The sequence below is a fragment of the Protopterus annectens genome, chromosome 4.part0, assembly GCF_019279795.1.
Source record: "Protopterus annectens isolate FY-2018-M chromosome 4.part0, PAN1.0, whole genome shotgun sequence".
Taxonomy (NCBI): domain Eukaryota; kingdom Metazoa; phylum Chordata; order Ceratodontiformes; family Protopteridae; genus Protopterus; species Protopterus annectens.
Window position 1 is genome coordinate 932,748,012 of NC_056733.1, and position 18,315 is coordinate 932,766,326.

At 42.9% G+C, this 18,315-nt stretch overlaps 1 protein-coding gene across 1 annotated transcript in view; it reads left to right on the forward strand.

Annotated features, from left to right (window-relative positions):
- The window catches only part of KNTC1 (kinetochore associated 1), a 3,090,908-nt gene that overhangs the window by 2,782,557 nt on the left and 290,036 nt on the right, over positions 1–18,315 (forward strand). Inside the window, exon 62 of the mRNA XM_044068909.1 lies at positions 10,963–11,108. Coding sequence (XP_043924844.1) covers positions 10,963–11,108 — 146 coding nt within the window. The remainder of the gene's footprint in view (positions 1–10,962; positions 11,109–18,315) is intronic.

An 18,315-nucleotide genomic window follows, 5' to 3' on the forward strand; every position in this document is an offset into this window, starting at 1 on the left:
AAAAAAAACAGACGACTTCAGATTTGGGGTGATCTTTGAGTTAATGATGTTAACAGGATCCTGGCACCATAGATCCTCCTCCCACAATAAACCAAACTAAAGGGTTAAAATTGTCACACAGATAAAACATTTAGTAAAAACTGCAAGAAAAACACAGCCAAGCTAGACTTAAACCTCATGTGATGGTCCATGTGATATATGCAAGTGACCTCTTAAGGACTTTGAGCATTCCAACTACGTGGCGTCTGACATCCCATGACTTATCTGGCCTAAATTTATTTATTTATTTTACATTTGTTGACCAGGATAGCCCAACTAGATATATGTCCATTTTCAGCGGAGACCCAGGGAGCAAAGCTCCAAGATAATAATACACATTGAAAATTTAGTAACTGCTAGTTTCAAGCAGATTACAGTCATAAGCAATGCCAGCATTTAGCACATATAGTACTTATTATAAAACACTTTACAAAACATAACATTATTTTCAAAGTTAAACATACATAACATTACATTCAGGTTTAAGACGCACTGAGCAGCAGTTATACAATTGACCCTTCCTGAAATGGAGTGGTAGAAAAAAGTTAGAAGTAGTTGAAGGTAAGGCACCTAAATAATAGAGTGGTCACTAGTTGGGGTTAGTGCAAGGACATAACCAATGAGTTTTGAAGTACTTCTTAAGTTTGTTTTTGAATTGAGTTAGTGAGGGTTCTAGGGTCAAGTCAGCTGGAAGTCTCTCCTATGTTTTTCTAACAGAGTTAGCAAACAGAGTCTCCCCAGCTGAGCAGTTGGATTTGTATGTTTGAACTAGGAGTCTAGTGGATGATCACAGTGGCCATGTGCTGGTGTAGGGGCTGATAATATTTTTTTAGTGCAGGTGTATTTTCTGGTTGGTAAAGAACTTTATGTGCCACTATTAGCTGGTTGTACTACAGTAGGCTAGGCAGTTCAAGCATCCTAGGCGATTTAGGTTGTGACAGTGGTGTGTCCGGTAGGCTGTGCCAGTAGCAAATCTGGCATGTGTGGTTATAGCAGGATGATAGTTTATTAAGATCTGTTTTTTATAAGTTGGAGAATAGAGGTGAGGTATAGAGAAGAGTTGATAGTAGATGGGAATTGCCAATTCCAGTTCTAGTAAGTGGAGTAAGGAAAGGTTTGATTTTTGTAAAGAGAGCCAAGTTTTTTATTAATGTTTTTGATAGTTTGATTGATATGCGCATCAAACTTTAAGTTATCAACTATGACACCCAGTAGTTTAGTTTGGGCTTCTGGGGAGATGATAGTGCCATAGTTTGGGCTTCTGGGGAGATGATAGTGCCATAGTTTGGGCTTCGTCGATAAGTAGCTTTATTTTCAAACTTTCTCAGAATTTTCTTCATAGCTAGTATTTTTCTGTTGGAGTTTAGTGTTTTCTGTATAGTAGTGGTAGTTTAGTCCCTCCCCTCCCGTTTTGTTTCTCAGACTGTTAGACTGTGTGTTTTTGGTATCCTTCTTGTAGTAGCAGTTAATTCTTTGGTCTGTGGTCTAGTTGGTAGTCCGTAGTTTTTGCAGTGGTGTAGAACGTTGTAGTGTTATCGGCTGTTTTTTTTTTCTACAGGTTCTGACCTTTGCTTGTTTTTCCGGTTGTAATTCCTGCATGTCTCTTAGGTTGCAAGGTTGTTCTGCTATGTCTGACAATCCAGTGGGCTTGAAAAAGTGCTCCTTGTGCGTTCGGAAGATGTCTGTGTCTGATTTGCACAAGGAGTGCCTTTATTCTTTGGGAGCTGACCACCTGGAGGTTGAATGCAACATTTGCGTTGCATTCAACCGCAGAGCTTTGGTCAAGCATCAAAACAAGCTTCTTTTAAAAGGGTTGGCTCAAGGAGGTCCTCTTGGCCCAGTCTCCTGCCAAGCTTGGACCTTCGGAGCATAAAAGGAAGGTCCCCTTGCTTCCTTCCTGGGTATTCCTCCTCAAAAAAAGACAAGGCTGTTGGATCTCAGTGTCTAAGATCCAGCTTCAGCTTCGACCCAGTTGATTCTGATATCCTCAGGTCCTAGGCCTCGCTACTGTCCCCATGGATCTGGGACTTCCGCTTCGAGGCCCTCTGATCCAAGGTTGCCTAACTGTACTCCCAGATCCAAGGTTTCCAGATTGAGGCCTTCGTATCCAGTCAGATCTGGGCCAGCCATGGATCTGGCTTCCTCAGATCCAAATCAGTGGGATCCAAGCATTTAGATCCTTGCTTGCTGTCAGATCCAAGGTGGTCAAATCCCATGATTATTATTGAGGATTCCCCCTTGGTTTCTGGCTTGGGGCAGTCCCCTTCTTCCTCCAAGCACAGGAGTCATTCCTTAGAGGGAAGATCCTTGGGATCTAGACATCCATCCCCAGCTAGATCCTCCACCATCTCTAGGTCCTCTAGCAGTTTGATCCCTTCCAATGTGGACAGGATGATGAGGTCCTTTTTCAAGGCTCAGATTGAGTTGGGGCTTCTTAAATGCCCAGCCCATCCAACTAGGGGACCATCCCCTACCTTTTCATTGGCATCTCCTCATCCAACCTGGTTAGTTTTCGGACTTTCAGGCCCTGCATCACAATGGGGTGGTAGAGGGGGGGGGTCAGTAGGCACTTTCCCATTTCTATGTCCGTCAAAGTCCTTGACTGCCTCTGCTCGGCCTCCCCCTGAGCAGACAGAGTCCCGGGCTATACCTGTCCCCCCAGAGTCCTTGGGTGAGGGCTCCAGACCTGGTTTATCAGGCTGGTCCTTTCCACTTGGCACTTTGGCCTTGACAGCTTTGGGCTGGTACTATCCAGAGGCTAGGAGGTGCTGGCTTGCTCCAGTCCTTCTCCTCAGGTGGCCGTCCCTTTCTCTAATGTAGATGGAGCATTGTCCAGTCCTTTGGCTTTCCAGGTCATAGAGAGGACTCTTTCTTCCCAGAGAGTTTCCTCCCTGGCCTTCCATGGACCATCTCCGCCCCTCCTGGCAGACTCTTCTCATACTGTTCTAGGTCAGCCCTCTTGATCTAGCCTTCAGGCGGGAGTTATCCTGCTTGGGGTCCCCCTGTCTTCCAACTCTTCCCCCAGCCACCACTGGAGGTGGTCCCTCAGAACAGATCATGTAAAAGGAGACACTTGGACTCACCTGCTGAGTCTCTCACTGAGGATATGGACCTCGATGAAGGGGACATCTTAGAAATCCTCAAACTTAAAGGCTGATGGTCTTCTCTTCCCACGTCCTCTGAGGAGTCTTTGTGCTTGAAGGCTTTCAGGATGTGACCATCTACCTCCTGGGCTTCCTCCCTGTGGACGAACTTTTAGACCTTATCCCCAGCAGGGTGTGAAGGAGCCAGATACTGTGGAGCATGCATGTAAATGAGCAAATTCCTTATCCCCCCTTCTGACAAGCAGTTCTGGTCCAAAGGTGTGCCATTCGATGCAATCATGGTAGCTGCTGCCACTAAGAAAGAGCTGGTGGAACATAGCACATCTGTTTATCCCCCTAACCATGAGTCTGGGACAATTGACAGGCATGGAAAGCAGATTTTCACCTTGCTACATTCGATTTGACGGTGCTCAACTACTTGGCACATTTCACCCGGCTACAGAGGGACTTGGTCAAGGAGCTTAACACTTCCCTTTCTGAGGTACTGCCTGCTGGGGAGCTAACACAGAGCCCCTTTGTGCCTGCTGCCGCATGTGATATCAAATTCTTGTCATGGAAGATAGCTTTTCTAGTAGCCATAATTTCAGTTAGAAGTGTTTTGGAGTTGCAGGTTCTCTCTGTCAAACTGCTTTTTGTGGTGTTTCATAAAGACAGAGTGGTCCTTCAAACAAATCCTTCATTCATGCCTAAGGTTGCCACAAAAGCAAATCTGAACCAGTCTATTCAGTTGCCCGTTTTCTTCCCAAACTTTACATGACTAGAACAAAGGATTTCCGCAGGTCTGACCAGCTGTTTGTGGCATTCTCTCTTAATAGGAAGGGTCAGGCAATCTCCACATTTACTCTCTTGTTAGATTTTGATGTGCACTTTCTTTGCCTATTCATCCAAAGGTTTATCCTTGCCAGGTCCAATCAGGGCTCATTCCACTAGGTCTATGGCTACGTCAGCTGTCTATCTCACCTGTCATTCTGTAGATGACATTTGTGCGGCAGCCACCTGGTCTACTCCTCACACCTCTGTCACTTATTACAAGCTTGACATTGCCTCCAAGAACAGGGCTTCCTTTGGCTCCACAGTTCTTCGGCATGTCCTACCATGAGGCCTCCCAGGATTCAGGGTAGTTGGAGACTCTGACCCAAGAGTTAGGAGCAGTGACATGGATAACATCAGATAAAGAGTTATGTACTTAGCATAACTTGTCATCTGTGTTATCCTATGTCACTATTCATCATTGTCCCTCCCTCTGTCCCCCGTCTGTGGGATCTAGAGGAGGTGGAAATGTCCTATCAAGTGGTCAAGGTATTCCTTAGTTGCTTCCTAGCTTTAGGGCAGACTTGATCTGAGGAGTTAGAGGGCAGCAAGGGATCATGGGAGTGGGAGGAGCTCAAGCCTAGAAGCTGTCTGTAAAGTTGCCGGCTGGGATCAGATGTCTGATTTTAGACCCAAGAGTGATGAATAGTAACGTAGGATAACATAGATGCCAAGTTATGGTAAGTGCATAACTCTTTTTACTCTCCATGTGACTGATTCTTTATGTAGTGGATAGACTAAGAAGGGCAGATGGGTCTAGTGTTACTATGAGGAGGCAGGCGTGGTTCAAGTTATGCGGGTTTGGAGAAAGCGTAGAGGCATCTTTTGCCTATTTTCCCTTTGAGTCCTTGCTTTTTGGACCTCACGTAAAGGAGAGGTTTTTCATGAGTAAGCAGGAGGAGAAGATATTTGTCGCTGTTGGACTAAAGTTTTCCACCTCACAATAGACCTTTACTAGAAACCAGAAAGGTGCAGAGAACATATGGCTTCGTAAATCAGAACCTCCAGCCTTTGAACAATGATCTGACAGGGAAGTTTTCCACTGGATGCCAAAATATAGTGGTAGAGGTGGACCACAAAACCAGAGGTTCTATAACTCCTTGGAAGTCTACCACAACATCCCCTAAGGACTTGCCCAACTGTCCACGTCTGGATGCATTTAAAAGTCTGATATCCCTCCACATTACTGACTGGGTGGCCACCATTCAGGACGGATGGAACAAGAAAATCTTTTCCAGAGGATATACAAATCCTTTCAGAGTAGCTCCCGCATCAGCTTCCTTTTGTCTCTCTTCAAGATGACCCACTCCACCAAATGGAGGTCACCCACATCCTCACAAAAAAGATCATACAAGAAATCCCACCAGATCAGAAAGGATCTAGATTTTATTCCAGTTTCAGATTTTTTCAGTCTCCAAAAAGTTGAAGGGCCTTAGACAAATCATTGAACTAAGTTGCCTAAACTGTTATGCAAGGAAAACCAAGTCCCAGATGGTCAAGGTGTAATCAGTCTTTTCCATGTCTTCAGAAAGGGCATTGGAGGTACTCTTTGGATCTGTAAGACTCCTACCTACATGTCAAAGCATCCAGAAGGGTCTACCACTTTTGAGCATGAGCTGTCATTCTTTTTCATTGCCTCCATCCCCTCCAGGTGTTCACCAGATGCATGACAGTGGTTGCAGTTCACCTGAGACCACTTGGAAGCACCATTTTCCCATATCAATATAACTGGATCCTAGTCACAGACACTGAGTACTTGACTTGTGCAAGAGACTGCTTACTGTGGCTGCCCTTGAGAATACTTGTGAACACTGCAGATTTCCAGATGGAGCCATTTAAAGCGCAGCTATTTATATGTTGCCACCTGAACATAGTCCAGAAGCTGGCCAGACTTCCACCAGACGTAATTACGTTAATTCTGTCAACAGTAAGGTTACTCGTGCAATACCCATAGCGTTAACCTTAATACTGAGGGGACTGGGACTTACGGCAGCAAATGTTTATTTGGTAACATTTGCTAGATTCCACATGGGAGTCCTGGAGTGGACCCTGTACGACTAGTGGTCTCAGCTGCAGGATCCCATGTATTAGGTTAACTAGTTTTTCAAAATGTCAGACATCTTCAGTGGTAGCTCCGTTTACCCATTCTCAACAAAGGATTCCCTTTTTTCTCTTCACAGTCACATTAATCACATACACATCTGTCCTGGAGTGTGGTGCATGGTTTGGGACGTACAGTTCAAAAGACTTGGAATCAACAGGTGGCCTCAGTGCACATAAACATTCTGAAAACGAGAGTGGTGGTTCTTGCATTGCAGACCTTTAGGGACCAAATTTCCCAGGGTGCAGCAGTAATGCACTTTGGCAATATCAGTAGTGTTCACAACAGGCAAAAGGTGATCAGATCCGATCCCCTTTGTCAAGAGGACATGAGGTTGTGTGAGTGGACAGTGAACTCCCATCACATCCTGATAGCAACGCATACCCCCAAGTCAAGACAACTCATTGGTATACAGATTCAACGGATGCCTTCATTTTGCCTTAGAAGTGGTCCCCAAGTCTGGTAACAGCATAGGCGATTTTCCCTTCATTGGGGGCAACCTTTATGCAACCTGTTTGTATTCCCAACCTGTGCCAAATACAGCAACTTCTTTTCCTTTATCCCTCCACTGGGGTCAATCACCTCAAGATTCTCTAGTCACCAGTGGCCACTAGGGCTACTGTATGCCTTCTGTCCGATTCCCCTAATAATACTGTTAAAAAAGGTCAGAATCTGCAAAGATAGTTATAAGAATATTTTTATAACTTCCCTTTTGAGCTTGATAATTTTGGTTTACCTTACTGTGGCCTCACGTGATAATGAAGCTTCTTTTTCTAGAGCCTTATTAAGGTCTCCGTTGTCTTATCCATTTATCAAACTTCACCTGATCCCTAAAAATAATCACATGGTTTCTCAAGTCCCATTGATGGACAGGGACCCTGCTTATCCTTCTTCGGTGGTCCAAATTCTGAAAGCAACCTAGAAACCTCCTCCTTGAAAATGTACGAGGGAAGGTTGATAAAATTCTGTCTGTGGACAACTCATCAGGGAGTAGATCTGTTTACAGCAACTATTCCTGCTGTGCTTTCATTTTTTTGACTAACATATTTGGTAGCATTTCCATGTTTTCTACTCAGAGTAAATTTAGCAGACTTTTCAGATTTTCACCAAGAGTTTAACTCTTCATCCTTGGTATCACAGAAAATGTGTAAAGCCTTTCTAAGGGTTGCCTTCCTGCTGAGTCCAACCTTTAAGGACTTTGTTTCTCTATCTCCTCCAAAAAGTCCTAATAAACCATAACAATGGCCTTTAAGAGGAGGCAAATTATAGTCCATTTTAGAGAGATCTGTTATGTATATATGTATTTTGCCAGTGCTTGTTAGCAAGCAGAAGGAAAAAACTATCTAGGGGAGGAAAAGAAGGGAAGCAAGAGGCATTCTGGGACTGGGAGCAAGGTGGGGATCTCAATCTTTGAAATGGCAAATGTTTACCATCTGTGCAGACCACTCCCCCTGTCTGAAGTGAACAGGCATGGATCATGAAGAGCTAATCTTATGATAATTGTATAACTTTAATTTACGAGTACATTAAACCTTTCTTTTTACCTTAGAAATTATTAAATTGCTGTTTTCTCTACTTACAATTCTACTAATGGAACGAGGCGATCATGTAGTTTGAGTCCATGTCATTGCATTGTCCACTTTTCTTTCTACTTGTCCACATTTCTGACCATTTTCACAGGACTGCATTCCACTGGTCCACCACTCATTAGCAAGTTTCTTTCTGTCCATCTGACTGGAAATGAACAGCTGCTGCCTTCCAGTCTTATTCTTCCTGCCATGCTGTTTTTGAGTTTTGCTGTTAAGTATCCCATCAGGATTCACTGGACCCAGTTTGTGTTCACCTTCCCCCCAAACTGTACATTTTTGGACCACCAGTCTGCAAATTAAATTCATTTGTTAGCAAGCCAGTTGAACATTGATAATAAAATAAGTCAATGGCTAGAAGTCCAAAATGTTCTGTCTCTACATCATCTGAAAACAGGTCTCAGTAAATGGCTAGCAACACCTTCCTTCAGTAGATGTAACCCATCTAAACAACTTTGATCCTTACACCAAAACCAGTTCACTACACCAAACCTAATAACCATTTTGATGCCTCCTTCTACTTCCACCACATTTCAAAACTATGGAATATATTTCCCACACACCTAAAAGGTGAGTCTCGTCAAGCAGCTTTCACAGAAAACCTAAAAGTACACTTATCTTCCTCATCATTATACTTCTATAACATCTGAGTAATTCACTGTTACCTGCTCGTGTAACAGTTGCACCTACCTTCCTCATCATTATGCCTCTATAACATCTGAGTAATTCACTATTACCTCCTCGTGTAACAGCTTCACCTACCTTCCTCATTGTTATGCCTCCATAACATCTGAGTAATTCACTATTAACTCCTCGTGTAACAGCTTCACCTACCTTCCTCACCGTTATGCCTCTATAACATCTGAATAATTCACTATTACCTGCCCATGTAAACAGCTTCACTTATCTTCCTCATCGTTATGCCTCTATAACATCTGAGTAATTCACTATTACCTCCTCGTGTAACAGCTACACTTATCTTCCTCATCGTTATGCCTCTCTAACATCTGAGTAATTCACTATTACCTCCTCGTGTAAACAGCTTCACTTATCTTGCTCATTGTTATGCCTCTGTAACATCTGAGTAATTCACTATTACCTCCTCGTGTAACAGCTTCACTTATCTTCCTCATCGTCATGCCTCTATAACATCTGAAACAGCTTCACTTATCTTCCTCATTGTTATGCCTCTATAACATCTGAATAATCCGTACAGCTTCGCTTTACTTATCCATCTCATATGCCTCTGTAACATCTGAGTAATTCACTGTTACCTCCTCGTGTAACAGCTTCAGTTATCTTCCTCATCTTTATGCTTCTATAAGATCTGAGTAATTCACTATTACCTGCTCGTGTAACAGCTTCACTTATCTTCCTCATCGTTGTGCCTCTGTAACATCTGAGTAATTCACTATTACCTCCTAGTGTAACAGCTTCACTTATCGTCCTCATCTTATGCCTCTGTAACATCTGAGTAATTCACTATTACCTGCTCGTGTAACAGCTTCACTTATCTTCCTTATTGTTATGCCTCTGTAACATCTGAGTAATTCACTATTAACTTCTCGTGTAAATAGCTTAATATCATTGTATCACATCCCTCTGTACCTTTCAACCTTTTCTCATCCCCTGTGCTCCTATCTCTTGATCCTATGTCCCTCTCTTTACAGCCACTGACTCGGCTAGCACTACTTGCAGCATCCCATTTCATTCCCCATCTCTTTCCCACATCATGACACACTAAGCTAACCATATCCCTTCTTATTATAATGTGTCACTGCATATGTTACATTATTTCAACTGATATATTGTTACATGTCCATATGGTGCTTGTGATGCTCTGTATTCCAGATTCAAAATCTAAATGTTATTTGCAATTTATATATCACTATTATGTATATGAAGCCTCTTCTGCTCAACTTCTTTATTACTAAATCACACTTTAAACGGCAGTGTTATGTTTTTGCTAACTCAAAATTGACATGCAGATGCCATTTTTCTATTTATAGTTTCATAGATTCGTAGGTCAGTATTAGGCTGTTGTTCCAGAAGACCATCGATAGACTAACCACTATACCGCAAATCATAGGTACCCATTGAAATGACTAATATTTATACCTAGTTTTAACCCGTTTCAATGAGGGCTTGAGGGCCAGATCTAGGTGTTTATGATTGCTTGTCCATTCATTCAGGTCATGTTAGAAAGGGTATAGCAGCTGCTGTGCTTTCCATCCAAGGGAGGAATATACTTGGTGATGTAAAGTTCTTTTTCTTTTTATAAGTTAGTTTGCTTTAGTTACAGTTTCTTTTTTGTTCCCAGGACTGTGCCGAAAAGGGGCCCTTGCCCCAGTCATACTCTTCTGGTCAACAGATTTCAATAAATAAATATATAATATCTATCTAATTATCTATAACTCTGTGTGTGTGTATATGTATGTATGTGTGTGTGTGTGTGTGTGTGTGTGTGTGTGTATATATATATATATATATATATATATATATATATATATATATATGTATGTATATGTATATATAATTACCTATCAAAACATCTACTCTTCATAACATCTAAACTCAAAACATCAAGACCATAACATCTAAACTTCAAAATATCTAAAAGTCATAACACTGAGTCTCAAAACATTGAAAACTACATCCCACACACTGTTTACTACGTTTATACCAACTCCAAGTTTGTACTACAGTGGGGGAAAAAGTTAATTTCCTAACTCCACTGTACTGCGATCTCTGAGTTTGTATATTTAATTTATGGGGGGGGCAGAGCCCACCACATGGGGGTGCAGGTGGGCTTGCACCCCTGCAGAAACGTAGTAAACAGTGTGTGGGATGTTGTTTATAGTTGCTTTGTAGTTTTCAGTGTTTTGAGATTCGATGTTATGAGTTTTAGATGTTATGAAGTTTAGATGTTATGGTCTTGATGTTTTGAGTTTAGATGTTATGAAGAGTAGATGTTTTGATAGGTAACCATATATATATATATATATATATATATATATATATATATATATATATATATATAATAAACAGACATGCATGTGTATATGTACATGTGTGTAATATACACACATAGGACTGTCAGAGTTTTTTTGTTGTCTGTATTGTTGGTATAGGTTACAAAACACAGTAGTCTGACATACACTGCTTAAAGAAATCCAACTGAATGGAAAACATGAGCCACATTATAAAAAAGCATGTATGATTGTCATGTTTTGCAGCAAGATTGCTGCTTACAGATTGTTTAGTTAAATTAGTTCTTATCTGAATAGTTCTGCATAATCGCTGTCAATTTTTTTTCCCCCAGGTTACACAGAAGATTCTAGACTATATAATCAGCAATAATCAGATTGAAAAACTTACAAAAACAAAACATTTCCCATTGCTGAAAGAGCATATGATTAAAACAAAACAGGTGGAGAAGCTTGTGGATCAGCTGGTAAACAGTAAGTGGTGGGTATCATTTAACATATAAAGAAAAGGGAAATACATACATTTCAGTTATATGCTGTCACGTTATTGCAAATAAATGCAGAAAGGATATGTTTTAACTAATGTGGTTATTCAGTGTAGCATCAGCCGGCACAATAATTTAAAATGTTATAAAGGAGCCTAAAAATATGGGTTCATTTTTGTCTGGTATAAATGCTACTGTGTTGTGGTTGTGCCATTATGTAAGAAATGAACTATCAGTTCTTGCCTGAAAGTCTGTGTATTAAAAAAAATCTGTTTAAACTTGGTTTGCAATAATTGGAACTATGTGGTAGATTAGTTCTCAGTTACATGGCTAAGTTACCTTGTGGACTGTTTTGAGACCTGTCAGTTTCTTCAGCCTGTAAATCATAATGTATATAAAGTGATCAGACATTTATAATTCACCGTAGCATAACAGGTAATAGATCAGAACATGTGTGAAATAACATGGAGTTTGGGAAGGACCCTGGTAGGCGGGAGCACCCGCATGGGAGGGGCTGGATGAATGTTTGGGAATGACCCTGGAAAGTGGGAGATTCAGCAAGGGAGAGGCTGGGTGAATGTTTGGGAATGACCCTCTTAGGTTGGAGAGTCAAAATGGTAGGGCTGGGAGAATTTCCCCTCACCCCTGGGGAACATAGCTAGCCTAGGTCTTAAACAGCACCACCTTACAGGAAGCTGGATGTACTGCTGTGATCTGTGGCTACAAGGCAGGTTCAGCATCATAGTTCCTACGCTGTACGTCTAAGGAAGCATGCACATTGTTGTGATAAGACATGTTCAGCAGCATGGTTCACATGCTGTACTTCTATGGAAGAATGCACATTGCCATGATGTGTCTACAAGGCAGGTTCAGCAGCATGGTTCATACGCTGTACATCTAAGGAAGCATGCACATTACCATGATGCCATTGCCTGATGTGGCTACAAGGCAGGTTCAGCAGCATGGTTCATAAGCTATACCTCTAAGGAAGCATGCACATTGCTGTGATGCCATTGCCTGATGTGGCTACAAGGCAGGTTCAGCAGCATGATTCATAAGCTATACGTCTAAGGAAGCATGCACATTACCATGATGCCATTGCCTGATGTGAGTACAAGGCAGGTTCAGCAACATGGTTCATAAGCTATACGTCTAAGGAAGCATGTACATTACCGTGATGCCATTGCCTGATGTGGCTACAAGACAGGTTCAGCAGCATGATTCATAAGCTATACGTCTAAGGAAGCATGCACATTGCCGTGGCTACAAGGCAGGTTCAGCAGCATGGTTCATAAGCTATACGTCTAAGGAAGCATGCACATTGCCGTGATGCCATTGCCTGATGTGGCTACAAGGCAGGTTCAGCAGCATGGTTCATAAGCTATACGTCTAAGGAAGCATGTACATTACCGTGATGCCATTGCCTGATGTGGGTACAAGGCAGGTTCAGTAGCATGATTCATACACTGTACGTCTAAGGAAGCATGCACATTGCCGTGATGCCATTGCCTGATGTGGGTACAAGGCAGGTTCAGCAGCATGGTTCATAAGCTATACGTCTAAGGAAGCATGCACATTGCCGTGATGCCATTGCCTGATGTGGGTACAAGGCAGGTTCAGCAGCATGGTTCATAAGCTATACGTCTAAGGAAGCATGCACATTGCCGTGATGCCATTGCCTGATGTGGGTACAAGGCAGGTTCAGCAGCATGGTTCATAAGCTATACGTCTAAGGAAGCATGCACATTGCCGTGATGCCATTGCCTGAAGACTTTTAATGAGAAAGTGGTTGTTTTTAGTTGTTGGTGCCCAAACACAGTTCTTTTACAGCACTCAGGAAACATTATTTTATTATTATTATTTAACATTTGTTGACTGGGAAAGTCTGACTAGGTTCCACAGATCCTGTTTTCAGCGGAGGCCCGGGGAGAAACACTCCAGAAGTAGGGGAGCTTAAAAAAAAACTTTGTGGCATCACCTCGAATAGTGAAATGATGGAGTTATTGTATACCAGGAAATAAGGAGAAAGCACTGTGGGGCATATGACCCGTCTCACAATAACTATAGTAATAAAAATGAGTTCTTTGGAAAGAGTCAGGAAGGTGAAAGCCAGAGATCAGCTAGTATGTTGAGAAATTTGCCTTCTTTTTGGGGTTTTTATTTGCTGTCCACCATGGCCAACCCATTACTTTCTACTGCTCACAGCACAGTTTTCCCATCAGGTAACGAGTCTAACTTAAGTCTTTTCAACAAAACCTCAGAATTATCTGCAACAAAATGCATGGTATCCATGCATGTCTAGATTTTTACTCCCCAGGCATTCTAATAATGTCTGAAACCTGGCTAAAGGAAGAAATAACCAACAGCAAAGTTATTCCCCCAGATTTTAACATACTCAGAAAGGACAGAAAACTTAAAAGAGAAGTGGTATTGCTATTATTTGTAAAAAACTTATAAATAACCCCAGTACATCTAAATATCCAAAAATTTAATAATGCTGAACTCCTGATTGCAAATCTCAAAAATCATCCATAAGAAATCTGTATGTATCTCAGTAGTATACATCCACCAGGCAACAACATTACCTCAGCCAAAAATATCCAACACTGGATATCTGACAACATCCCCCAGGAAACCTTAATGTTTTATTTATATATATATATATATATATATATATATATATATATATATATATATATATATATATATATATACACACACAATGTTGAATATGCACTGGCAATCCATAAACAGTAGCAACCCCATGGACTCTCTTCACCTAATCTGCTTCACATGACTAAGAAGCTCCATGATCAGCATCAACAAAAGCTCCAACAGGCAGTCCATGCTGGACTGGATAATGACAAACAAACCTCATAGAATAAAATCTTCTGGTTGCTTACCAGATACTGTAAGTGACCACCTGCCAACCTATGTAGTAAGACAACAGCGTGGTTCACCCGAACAAATAATCTATCAAAGTATTTAATTTAACCAAATTTGGCAAAGACACATTTAGTACAGCCCTGTCCCACCACAACTGAATGGCATAAGAATAAAACACAACAAGCCTACCAAGCATTTCAGATATCTCAGAAACCATACTAAGATCCTTGTTAAATCTGACAAGAAATCATACTACAGTAATCTGCAAAAAGGCACCAAAACAACCCAAGCTTTTTTGGTCCTGTGGAAATAAACTGTTACACCCCGGCCATACCACTACAGCCTTTATTACACCCCAGCCATGCCACTACACCCTGTCCTTCTACTTTAAACAGCAGAGAGTCCATTGCCTTTCATTTCAACACTTATTATTTCCAGTCTGTTCTATCACTAATCAATGACCACCTCACTTCACCCCTCCAACTTCCAGCTATTCTCACAAGCAACATATACTGTCTTTTAGTTTTCAGCCTGCCTCAACATCAGCAATAAAAGAATTACTGGCCAAATTAAAAGCAACATCCTCGACTGCCGGTAACCTTCCCACTGAGTTTCTCAGAACAGGTGCAGGAGCACAAGCCGTCCCTGTCTCCATTCCTGTTATCCGGTTAATAACTGTAAACTGTCTCATCAGTCTGGAAGTAAATGTATTATTATACCCTTTCACAAATTAGGTACTTCAACTGTTAAAGAACTGTAGATCTACTGCTATCCTATCACTCCTCTCTAAAATCCTCGAAGGGCATTTACTCTCAGCTTATGAAACATATAACAAAACACAACTTCCTCTCCAACACCCAGCACGGTTTCAGGCCCAACCACAATATGACCACTGCCATCCTCAACTTCACCAACATAGTAAACCAATAGATAAATCAGGGCAACCTTGGTTCTTCAGTTTCCCTTTACATTTCCAAAGCATTTGACGCAGTATCCCACGAAAAGCTGCTTTCTGAACTTGCAACTCTAGACGTTCTGTAGTCCTATCTCACCTTCATTCTTACATATGGGATCGGAGCCGATCCTCGGCTCCAACCCAGCCTATTTACAAGCTAGAAGTCTTCTAGTTGGCTCGTGGCTAGTTAAGTATCCCATAGTGCACCAGTACAATCCCCAGATCTCATTTGCCATGCTGACGAGTTCAGTTGTGTTTCTCTTTGGCTCTGGCTAAGTTTTGCATTTACTTAAACTTATTCAAAAATCTTTTGGACTGTTTTAGTCAAAAACTCTTATTGTATCATTGTTTAGTCACAGTTAGCGTAGTTTGCAATTTCGTATAGTTAGTCTTTATAATTGCACCATTTGGTGCAATCTTGGCCTTTTGGCTTCTTACTATTGGTATCCTGTGTGCTGGTTTTTCGTGTTTCTTAATAGACTTCGTATTTGTAGGCGCCTTTTGCACTCTGTTAGACTGTGTGTTGTCAATAGGCATAAGTCAAGTTTTTTGCCTTCCTGCTTGTTGAATTATCGTTGTTAACAGAACAAGGTTCTGTGTTCTTCCTTAGTCATAAGTCTGAGTTTTTTGCAGATTCCCGCTTGCTTCATTGGTTACTGTTGTTAACAGAACTAGGTTCTGTTTCCTTGTTTAGTATTCCTGTTTGAGTGTGTGAACTTCTCTGCTTACTGTAACTCTCTAGGTCTGTTTTAGTTAGAAGACCAACTTTCTCCATTTCCCTTCCTGCCCAGGCTAGGCCTGTTTAAGGTAGAGGACCTAGTCCTCTTGGTGTCTTTCTCTTTCCTGCAGGGCTAGGCCCGTTTAAGTTAGAGGACTTAGTCCTCCCTCTCCTCTTTTCTGTGTGTGTGTGTGCTCATCTCTGTGAGAATGTCTAAAGAGAGTAAAGACCATAAGCCATCTGGCTTTAAGAAATGTATTAAATGCTCACAGAATATGTCCATAACGGATGGCCACAGTAACTGCATTGACTGTTTGGGGGCCATCCATTTACAGGAGACTTGCTTATTTTGCCACTCTTTCAGTGCTAGGGTGTTGCAAGAAAGGAAAAACAAGCTCATCCTAAAAGGTGGTCTTAAACCTTCCTTTGAGAAAAATCTGGCCAGCTCTTCTTCCTCTTCTAAATCTACAAAGGAAAAGTCTTAAGTCCTCTAAGAGGCCCTCCCCGGCACTGGCTGGTGTCTCGGAGCCACCTCTTAAAATCACCAAATCAGTTAAGTCCACTGTCTCATTGGCTCCACAGAGTTTGGTGCCGTCTGAGAGCAGTACTATGATTACAGGGACGGTTCCAAGTATTTCGGAGCCAGCCGCTGAGACCATTTCTCGGAGCCAGTCTATGGATCCTCTACCGGTCTCCCCATATTGAAGTCTCCAATACTGCAGAGATCCCGCTCTTCTATGTCATCCAGGTTTTCCAGGAGCTTATCAGATGAAAATGTGTAGAGGGTAGTGCTGAAACTGTTGAAGTCATCTGTCTTACCTAAATTGTTGTGGGCTCCAACCCAGTCTGTTCCGGAGCCACTTGAGTCCGTTAAGCCCACTTCGATCATTCCTCCTCCGAGCCATGCTGGTCTTTCGGAGCCGGAGTGTTTGGTACCACTGGTGGAACCTTCAGCTCCAGCTCCCCCTGTGGCTGTTTCAGAGCCAAGTTCTGCTCCGACACACTCAGCGCCGTCCGTAGTGTCTGGGAGCTGAAGCCCCCTGTCAGCCCCGACAGGGATACTTGAAACCGAACTTCTTCGGTGACAAGTCTTCCTCTTGGTGCGTCGGCTAGAGTGAGTTTGGATCCTATATCTATCTCGGAGCCGATAGCTCTAGAGCTGACAGCATCCTCCACCCCTTGGAGCCGGGGAGGTCTTCGGAGCCAGAGAGGTCAGCACTCGAGATGATGAGGAGTGTGCTGTCCAGATCGTCAGCTCCTACCAAGGTACTGACATTCTTCCCCCTAAGGCACCTACTTCTGTCTCAGCGCCTGCTCTCTCCTTGGACAGCAGAGATCCTCAGCCTCAGGAGCCACTGGCTGGTGGCCCCCACTCTTCCGAGACCGCCTCGGAATATCTTTCTGAGGAGCCTCCATGGAAGAGAACATGTAAGAGGAAGCATGTAGACTCCCAGCAGGAGTCTCTCACCACTGACACTGACCTCGAGCAGTCAAAAGGGTCCCCCAAGTCGTCCTCTGATGATGTCTCCTTTGTAGACATCCTGGAGATCCTTAAACAGAAGTGCGGCTGGTCCACTGTCACTCCTTCTGATGAGGAGTCAGTGTACCTGAAGGCTTTTGGATCTCAACCTTCAGCCTCTTGGGTGTCTCCACCCTTGGACGAACTGATGGAGCTAGTTAGTCGAAAGGTGTGGGATACTCCTGATGCCATGGAGCAAGTTCCCAGGAGACCGAATAAGTTTCTTTCTGCACCCCCAGAAAAGGATTTTTTGTCTAAAGGTGTTCCCGTAGGCCATGGTGGTGGTGGCGGCCACTAAGAAGGAGCTAGTTGAGACTTCTTCTGTTCATCTGCCGAATACGGAGTCTTGAACAGTGGACAGATACAGGAAGCGTATCTTTTCTTCAGCGGCATTTACCCTTAGATTGCTGAACTACCTTACTCACTTCACAAGGCTTCAGAGAGATCTTAGAGTTAGGAGAGTCTTTACAAGGTGCACGTACTGAGGGAGTCCCTGACAAGGTGTTTGTCCAGTTGTCCGCCTTGAACCCTATCGTCAACTCTTCCATGCGGCTTATTTCGTATGCAGCCGATGGAGCGAGTAGAACAGCGGGTTCAGGAATTTTCCTAAGGTGTCATTCCTGGATGCATTTGTGTAACTTTGCGGAATCATTCAAGTCTACCTTTACCAATGCCCCCTTCGATGGTTACTCATTGTTTGGACCCAAGGTGAAGGACACACTCACCCGGTGCGAGCAAGAAGGAAAAACACTCTCTGCCATGGGAGCACGTTTTACTGTTCCCTCTAGACCATACCCTAAGGGTCAGAGGGGTGGTAAGATGTGGTTCAAGAAGTCCCAGACGTTTTTCCAGGATGCACAGGATGACTCCTCCTTCAGAGGCAGAGGAGGAGGAAATGGTAGACGTCGCCCTAGAGGCAGGGGCGGTCCGCAAAACTAGGGAGGTCGCGATTCCTTTCAGGGCTGGCCTTACCAGAGCTCCTGATGTGGGGCCTGGCTGTGCTTCTCTGGGGCCAGTCAGGGGTCGCATTTTTTTGTATCCAGAAGCCTGGCTGGGTATCACTCAAGACAAGTGGGTACAAAGTGTTATTACCAGAGGTTATGTCATACCCTTTTCTCTTCCACC